The following is an 8,850-nucleotide window of genomic DNA, read 5'->3' as shown; positions in this document are numbered from 1 at the left end:
TGTAGGTTGCAGTGTGTAGGGTGTGTAGGTTGCAGTGTGTAGGTTGCAGTGTGTAGGTTTCAGTGTGTAGGTTGCGGTGTGTAGGTTGCAGTGTGTAGGGTGTGTAGGTTTCAGTGTGTAGGTTGCAGTGTGTAGGGTGTGTAGGTTGCAGTGTGTAGGTTGCAGTGTGTAGGGTGTGTAGGTTGCAGTGTGTAGGTTTCAGTGTGTAGGTTGCAGTGTGTACGGTGTGTAGGTTGCGGTGTGTAGGTTGCAGTGTGTAGGGTGTGTAGGTTTCAGTGTGTAGGTTGCAGTGTGTAGGGTGTGTATGTTGCAGTGTGTAGGGTGTGTAGGTTGCAGTGTGTAGGTTGCAGTGTGTAGGGTGTGTAGGTTGCAGTGTGTAGGTTGCAGTGTGTAGGGTGTGTAGGTTGCAATGTGTAGGTTGCAGTGTGTACGGTGTGTAGATTGCAGTGTGTACGGTGTGTATGTTGCAATGTGTAGGTTGCTGTGTAGGGTGTGTAGGTTGCAGTGTGAAGGTTGCAGTGTGTAGGGTGTGTAGGTTGCAGTGTGTAGGTTGCAGTGTGTACGGTGTGTAGGTTGCAGTGTGTAGGTTGCAGTGTGTACGGTGTGTAGATTGCAGTGTGTACGGTGTGTATGTTGCAATGTGTAGGTTGCTGTGTAGGGTGTGTAGGTTGCAGTGTGTAGGTTGCAGTGTGTACGGTGTGTAGGTTGCAATGTGTAGGTTGCTGTGTAGGGTGTGTAGGTTGCAGTGTGTAGGTTGCAGTGTGTACGGTGTGTAGGTTGCAGTGTGTAGGGTGTGTAGGTTGCAATGTGTATGTTGCAGTGTGTAGGGTGTGTAGGTTGCAGTGTGTAGGGTGTGTAGGTTGCAGTGTGTAGGTTGCAGTGTGTAGGGTGTGTAGGTTGCAGTGTGTAGGTTGCGGTGTGTAGGTTGCAGTGTGTAGGGTGTGTAGGTTTCAGTGTGTAGGTTGCAGTGTGTAGGGTGTGTATGTTGCAGTGTGTAGGGTGTGTAGGTTGCAGTGTGTAGGTTGCAGTGTGTAGGGTGTGTAGGTTGCAGTGTGTAGGGTGTGTAGGTTTCAGTGTGTAGGTTGCAGTGTGTACGGTGTGTAGGTTGCGGTGTGTAGGTTGCAGTGTGTAGGGTGTGTATGTTGCAGTGTGTAGGGTGTGTAGGTTTCAGTGTGTAGGTTGCAGTGTGTACGGTGTGTAGGTTGCGGTGTGTAGGTTGCAGTGTGTACGGTGTGTAGGTTGCGGTGTGTAGGTTGCAGTGTGTAGGGTGTGTAGGTTTCAGTGTGTAGGTTGCAGTGTGTAGGGTGTGTAGGTTGCAATGTGTAGGTTGCTGTGTAGGGTGTGTAGGTTGCAGTGTGTAGGTTGCAGTGTGTACGGTGTGTAGGTTGCAGTGTGTAGGGTGTGTAGGTTGCAGTGTGTAGGTTGCAGTGTGTAGGGTGTGTAGGTTGCAGTGTGTAGGTTGCAGTGTGTAGGGTGTGTAGGTTGCAGTGTGTAGGTTGCCGTGTGTAGGTTGCAGTGTGTAGGTTGCAGTGTGTAGGGTGTGTAGGTTGCAGTGTACATGGTGACACCCATTGTTTCGTGTTCTCCGTGTATACAAATCTCCCCACTGTATTTCCCACTGCATGCAGCGGATGAAGCGGGCTGTAGCCCGGGGAAGCCTGTGCTCGGATAAGCGCGCTCGCCTGTGGGGCGCCGCAAGTCCCCCAGCTCCTTTCGCGGACGCAGACGGACAGGGGGGGCTGCCCTGGAAATGGACATTTCAGACCTCAGCTCGCGCCCAGCCCCGCCCCGAGGAGGGGGCGGGGCGAGAACGCTCGGAGGGGCCGCAGCCATTGGTCCCGCCTGACGGGGCTGCGACCGTTGGTCGCCCAGCGCGCGCCTCTGTCCCCGCCCACCCCACGGGTGCGGGCGGAGGAGGGGCGTGGCCTCCGCGACGGTTACGCTCTCTAGGGGGGGGGGGAGGGTTGTGTGCGGTCACGTGACGCAGACCCGCCCCCTCCCCTCCCCACTGGCGGGGCGCGGCCGGCCCCGCGCTGCGATTGGCGGAGGCGGCGGCCGGGGCGGAGGAAGGTTCTGGAGGGCCGTGGCGAGCTCTGGAAGGTTCCGCCACCCGCCGTATAAATGCGGGGCGGCGGCCGCGGCGCGGGGGCAGGGACTGAGCCGCCATGGGCAAGGACTACTACCGCACGCTGGGCCTGGCCCGCGGCGCCTCGGACGACGACATCAAGAAGGCCTACCGCAAGCAGGCGCTGCGCTACCACCCGGACAAGAACAAGGACCCCGGCGCGGAGGAGCGCTTCAAGGAGGTCGCCGAGGCCTACGACGTGCTCAGCGACCCCAAGAAGCGGGAGGTCTTCGACAAGTTCGGCGAGGAAGGTGAGGGGGCTGCGGGGGAGGGGCTGCGGGCCGGTTGCCGCAAAGCTGGGGGAGGGGGAGGGAGGGGGGGGGGCTGTGTGGAGCTGGGGGGGGAGCGGAGTATCGGGAGGGAGGGGGGGCTGTGTGGAGCTGGGGGGGAGGGAGGGAGGGGGGGCTGTGTGGAGCTGGGGGGGGGAGGGAGGGAGGGGGGCTGTGTGGAGCTGGGGGGGGAGCGGAGTATCGGGAGGGAGGGGGGGCTGTGTGGAGCTGGGGGGGGGAGGGAGGGAGGGGGGGCTGTGTGGAGCTGGGGGGGGGAGGGAGGGAGGGGGGGCTGTGTGGAGCTGGGGGGGAGCGGAGTATCGGGGGGAGGAGGGGCTGTGTGGAGCTGGGGGGAGGGGGGGCTGTGTGGAGCTGGCGGGGGCTGTGTGGAGCTGGGGGGGAGCGGAGTATGGGGGGGAGGGAGGGAGGGGGGCTGTGTGGAGCTGGGGGGGGAGCGGAGTATGGGGGGGGAGGGAGGGAGGGGGGCTGTGTGGAGCTGGGGGGGGAGCGGAGTATCGGGGGGAGGGAGGGGGGCTGTGTGGAGCTGGGGGGGGGAGCGGAGTATCGGGGGGGAGGGGGGCTGTGTGGAGCTGGGGGGGAGCTGTGTGGAGCTGGGGGGGGAGCGGAGTATCGGGGGGGGAGGGGGCTGTGTGGAGCTGGGAGGGAGGGGGGCTGTGTGGAGCTAGGGGGGGAGCGGAGTATCGGGGAGGGAGGGGGGCTGTGTGGAGCTGGGGGGGGAGCGGAGTATCGGGAGGGGGGGCTGTGTGGAGCTGGGGGGGGAAGCGGAGTATCGGGGGGGGGAGCGGAGTATCGGGGCTGGGGGGCTGCCCCCGTAGAGCTATGGGGTGGCGAAGGGTGCTGGCTTGATGTGAGGGCGGCGGGGGGGGGGGGAGAAGGACGGTGAATCCTGGGGCGCTGGGGGAAGAAGGGTGCCGCTGCTTTTCGGATAAAGTAAAGGGGGCGGCTGGCTTGGCCCGGGACAGTGGTGGACGGCTAAGGCTGGGTGGGCGAGGAGGGGAAATGAGGTGCCCGGGTTTGGGGTGCCGTTGTCGTGGGGACAGGAGGGCCTCTTTGGAGGTGGGGGGGGCTGGGGCAGACCGTATGTCCAGGGGGAGAAGGAAATTCTGGTGCAGCTCTGTAGCAGGGCCCCCTGTATGGGGTGGTGTGGGGTGCCATGGTGATGGGCATCCTGTGTAAGTGCTTTCCCTGATGTGAGGTGCGGCTCTGAGACTGGGGAAGAGGGATATTATGCCCTAATGGGGCACACCTGAACTCTCTGGAGAGAGAGCTGGATATCCCTTTGCACCTGGTATCCCCGGTACATACAGGATGATGGAGAGAGGCTCTCTTGGGCCAGCCCTGGGAGTGACCGAGAAGTAAAGTATTCACTAGTAGCTGGACTCTCTTATTTTTATCCTTTACCCCTGCTCCTGAAATTCATTGGTTTTGTCTGCAAGTCTGGAGAGGGGTGACTTTCAGGGGACAGTACTGAATCCTGGGCTTGTGTGTGTACAGGAAGGGGACACAACTTGACTGTACAGCTTGTAGATGCTGTCAATGGCATGGGACGGCTAAGTGGCTGTGAAAAGGACTGTCAACAAACTAATCTAAGAGGAGACTCCTAGGAACAGGGAGATCTGGTACAGGGCTAGTTATGAAAGAAAGTAGAACTAGTTCCTACTGTCTGTAAGTGGATTTGGGAATTGGCCAGTTTCTTTATTATCAGTGTCCTGTTGCATTAATAACATAGCCTGTTAAAATTATTAATAGAACACCAGTGTCGGACTCTTTGGGAGACACCTGCTCTGAAGTCCATGTGCAAAGCCTGGAGGCAATGTGCCTGCCTGACTTCCTCCAGATTAAGGAGTTAAACTTCTGCACCAAATCTCTAATTTAACATTAGTCCAGATTGTTTTTTCTAGGGCGCAGTCTCCTCCATTTAGATGACTCAAGCAAGGGAGCTTGCTTTGTACTTTCTCAAACACTGCTAGCTCGGCTAACTCAACTGTCAATATTTGTATTCAGCTGAAACTGGAAGAAGAGAAGGATTTGTTTAAAACTAATTTAGTTGATATTTCCAGCTAATAGAATTGTAGATAACTGTCCTTAAACTACTTCCGAAAAGTGGAGTCTGAGCTGCTTTACAGTTGCTAGTTTCCTGTGTCTTATATCTTGCATTTCCTGTACATTCTTAGTGATTTCCCCTTAAGAGCTGATGTCTTAGTGGTAGTATGCTGATAGGCCAGTTTTCTAGGACAGCCGAGACATGGCTAGAGAATGGCTTTGCTTGTCACTAGAAGATTCTAGTACATTTGTTTGTTTGTATATGTTAGGTTATGAAACTTGCCTCAGTAACAGTGTTTCATTGAAGTAGGAAGAATTTAACTTTGCTGTCCCCAACCATTTCAGTTTAATGCCTACAATGATTCTAAATCAGACTCTCTGTAGATAGAGATGGGAAGTTTATAGGCCAGTTAGGTTTGCTGCCATATTAAGGAGTACAGTTGGGTCAATTATAAAAAAAATAAACTGCTCTGAATAAGTTAATACTTTAGGAGACTCAGTAATTGGGGGAGATGAGAGCTCTTAAACATGGCTGTAATTTCTGACTAGGGAGGTTTGAATCTTGACATCATTTTAAGATGACAGCAAACCTCTTTTTGGTGATGCATCTCAAACGTAGTCATGAATAAAAATCTCTTTTCAAAGATCTTAGGGTGGGGGAGAGTCTTGCCGTTAACAAAGCCATGGTGGACTGGACTCTTGATAAGAACTGAGTAAACTCAAGCTTTATGACTAACTACTGGATTATATTTACTCTGTTTTTCAGGACTAAAGGGAAGTGGTCCCAGCAGTGGTGGATGTGCCAATGGTGGTACCTCATTCAGCTACACCTTTCACGGAGATCCTCATGCTATGTTTGCAGAGTTTTTTGGTGGGAGGAACCCATTTGATACCTTTTTTGTACAAAGGAATGGAGATGAAGACATGGATGTTGATGACCCTTTCTCCACTTTTCAGATGGGGGGCTTTAGTAATATGGGCTTCTCTCGCTCCCGCTCGGGCCATGAAAGTATACGCAAAAAACAAGACCCTCCTGTCATTCATGATCTGAGGGTTTCCTTGGAGGAGATCTACACTGGCTGCACCAAGAAAATGAAAATCTCTCACAAACGACTCAATACAGATGGCAAGACCACGCGGAATGAGGACAAGATTCTGACCATTGAAGTCAAACGAGGGTGGAAAGAAGGAACAAAGATTACTTTTCCCAAAGAGGGAGACCAAACAGCAAACAACATTCCAGCTGACATTGTCTTTGTTTTAAAAGACAAGCCACACAATGTCTTTAAGAGAGATGGGTCTGATATTATTTTCCCAGCTAAGATCAGCCTCCGTGAGGTAAGCAAAGGTGCCCGATTCAATATGGGACTCTAATGGGTGGCTTGGCTTGGGTTTTAGATAGTGGGAGTGACAAATGGGAATACTGAGATCTCTTCTCTCCCCTACACTTCGTTCAGTATCTGGCTTGAATCCATAATAGGATACCTGCCTAACTGCTCTCTGGTCTGTATAAAATAAGTTAGTAGCCTCAGGATACTTCCTTCTGAAGCAACCAGAGGGCATAAGTCACCATTAGAGATGGCAGATCACAGGCAAATTAGTCTCTTGAGAAAGTGAACTTTCAACATCCAAACTGACCCTGCTGATCCATCAATGTGGAAGGGTTGCACAACTGTTTGTTTGTGGTATATTTGTACAATTTCTAGTGCTGTTGATCTGGTGCCTGTATCAAATTAACTCAGCAGGATTCAGAAGAGCCTAACTGGAATAAACAGGCCATCACAATGAAACGTTTTCTCTTTGGTTGTTCGGGAAATCTGCTAGAGATTGTTTGCAGACAGTGTTTTGATTGTCCTGTTTTTATACTTAGGCCCTGTGTGGTTGCACAGTCAATGTGCCGACGCTGGATGGCAGGACCATTCCAATGGTATTTAAAGATGTCATTAAACCTGGGATAAAGCGGCGAATCCCTGGAGAGGGCCTCCCATATCCCAAGAATCCAGACCAGCGAGGGGACCTTATTATAGAATTTGAAGTAAAGTTTCCAGACAGAATTCCACAGGCTTCCAAAAGTGTACTAGAGCAGATCCTGCCAATATAGCAAGGCTGCTCACGGCGAACTGAAATAAGGACACTTCCAAAGCAAAAGGTTTTTGGACCATAACCAGGACTTCAGGGTTTCTCTTTAGTGGAGGTTGTTGACTTTCACGCTAAGTATCTTTTTCCCCAAGAGTACCATCTTCAAAATTGTGCATTCACTTTTCAGTGACTCTCTAGTCCCAGATCATCACTTGAAGTATTTACATCAGTGAGCAGTTGCTTGTGGGAGGAATCTGCAGAACATCTCATGGCCAAACCTTTGTTCTGGTGACCAGTTTCCACCCTAGTGCTCAATGTGCTGCCTTCCCTTAACTGGTTACCCATAGACTGGGCATCTGTTCCATTTCATCTCATGCAGACCTGTAGTTCCTCCATTGGAAAGGGTGAAACATAAATCTAAAACTGGACTTGCAAGTAAAACAATCTCTAACATCTTGCCTTTGCTGTTGTACTGTGTTGTGTCCCTTGTCGCTTCCTACACGTAAGGACTTTCCTACTGGGACACTCTTAAATGTTAACTGTTTTTAGTTCCTGTAAGTTGTCAATGTCTTGCTAAGGGTTTTCTTAACAGTTTTTCCTTCTGTCGATAGTGTTAGAAGGAAGCCACCCTGTGTTTGACCTTAATCTGTGACTCTGGAAACATTAGAGAAGTCCTGATGTCTTTCAAAATGTGAGCCTGAATGAGTAAGCCCTTAGGTTTAAACTCATCATACATTGGCTAACAACCAAAGTTAACAAGGTCTGGTCTAGGAAAAAATATGCAAAGGAAAATGGATCTTAAGTATAATACTCTGAATCATTCCCTCTATGAAAGTCTTCCCCCTCACACAGACATTTTAAGGTCTCTTATCCTGGTTCCTGGTCATGGGCTGAACAAATATGGGGCAGCCATTTCTCATTCCAGGTACACTGTACCTAAACAGGATGTTGAGTTTCCATCATCCTGCATGCAGGGTCAGTGTCAAAACTTATTGTGTTAAAGACTTACTCCGTACACTAATGGACTCTGGACTTTTTTCAAAGGACTCTGATCCTCTGAATAGGTAGCACCACCGGAGTTATCCTTTTTGATAAAAGGGTTTTTGTTCCTGATACAGGAGCACAGTGGCACTTCCTGTACATATTATATATTTTTTGTATACATTTGTGTAAAGTTGATGTGTGTAATGCAGTAGAGCAGCTTATATTTTATAGGATTGAGTACATTGATAAAGATTCATGAGGGGGTTGTGAGAGAACATGCTCTCTATCCAATGTGGGAGCATGAACCCGGAATGCACTGGAAACTTAACTTGTAATGTTACTGCCATGATAGACTAATGTCAAAGAGCTGCGCCACAATTAAAGTCTCCTTAACTGAAGAAAAAGATCTAGGCATGTGTGGGGGCAGGGTTGGGTATCTGGAGTGAAGGACTTATCTAAACATGTCATTACACTTCAGTGTAATGGGAAAATGCAGTTGAACACTGGTTTAGTCACTAAACACCCATCTTTTGCAGAGTGTATTAGCACTAGTGCTTTTCACTGACCTACGATGGTACCTATGGTGGAATTACTAGCTCACAGGGCTGGGGCCTAGGTTTTTACCCTCCAGTGCGGTCTGCGTTCTTTATGCTGCTTTCGGTGTTACCACCGCTGGAACAGCTCCACTAGTCCTGAACCAGGGGTGGTGTAAACATGGCTTAATGGCTTCATTAGAGTTGTGGAGCACATAACTTTCCCAATTAAGCTTAGAGCCAGGGGCTGTGAGGAAACTAGTCAAGCTAGTCCATGCATTCTATCCCTCCTCTGTCTTGCGTGACAAACATACTTTGGGAAGGTGTTCTATACCTTTTTCCTATGGGAGAGCTCCCATGTGCTAGCACCATGCTGCTTCAGTTGTCTGAGTTGTGGTAAGCTACCCCCATCTCTTCTCTTTGATAATCTTCTCCCCCAGAAGGATGCAGTTTCAAAGTGGATGTCTTGAATACTTGTGGTGGCTTAAAAAGCAAAGGGCTGCAGACTGTGCTCCAGAACAAAGATACTGCTGTTTAAAACTACTCAACTCATGCCTGTTTCTACTACCATTTACTGACCATGCTTGGAGCTCCAGGGACCACTAGAGGTGACAGGGGCACCATTGCCCCTGCCAGGACCAGACCATCCTGCAGCTCCTGACCACTGTAGTCTGAAGTCACAGAGGTAGCTGGAAGTCACAGATTCTGAGACTAAATTGAAGCCTTATGTAAGCAGTCACCTGTGGGCTTGAAGCTCTGATCCCTCGTGCTCCCTGTGGGGCAGAAGCACTGAGGC

General features: G+C 51.0%; 1 protein-coding gene across 1 annotated transcript; it reads left to right on the top strand.

Moving 5' to 3' along the window:
• Positions 1 to 2,040: 2,040 nt before the first annotated feature.
• Positions 2,041 to 7,925, top strand: DNAJB1 (DnaJ heat shock protein family (Hsp40) member B1). The gene is made up of 3 exons (XM_073319091.1): positions 2,041 to 2,376; positions 5,225 to 5,796; positions 6,329 to 7,925. The coding sequence occupies exons 1-3, from the start codon at positions 2,166 to 2,168 to the stop codon at positions 6,557 to 6,559; spliced, it is 1,014 nt and encodes a 337-aa protein (XP_073175192.1). The 5' UTR covers positions 2,041 to 2,165; the 3' UTR covers positions 6,560 to 7,925.
• The last annotated feature ends 925 nt before the right edge of the window (positions 7,926 to 8,850 follow it).

The sequence above is a fragment of the Lepidochelys kempii genome, chromosome 20 (assembly GCF_965140285.1).
Source record: "Lepidochelys kempii isolate rLepKem1 chromosome 20, rLepKem1.hap1, whole genome shotgun sequence".
NCBI lineage: Eukaryota > Metazoa > Chordata > Testudines > Cheloniidae > Lepidochelys > Lepidochelys kempii.
This window is presented reverse-complemented; position numbering and strand designations above follow the sequence as displayed.

What these genes read in the sequence shown, in the direction of transcription:
- DNAJB1 (XM_073319091.1), top strand. Translation starts at nt 2,166, where the DNA reads ATGGGCAAGGACTACTACCGCACGCTGGGCCTGGCCCGCGGCGCCTCG. An exon ending in CGACAAGTTCGGCGAGGAAG is followed by an intron (nt 2,377 to 5,224) that starts GTGAGGGGGCTG and finishes TCTGTTTTTCAG; the next exon opens with GACTAAAGGGAAGTGGTCCC. An exon ending in CTAAGATCAGCCTCCGTGAG is followed by an intron (nt 5,797 to 6,328) that starts GTAAGCAAAGGT and finishes TTTTATACTTAG; the next exon opens with GCCCTGTGTGGTTGCACAGT.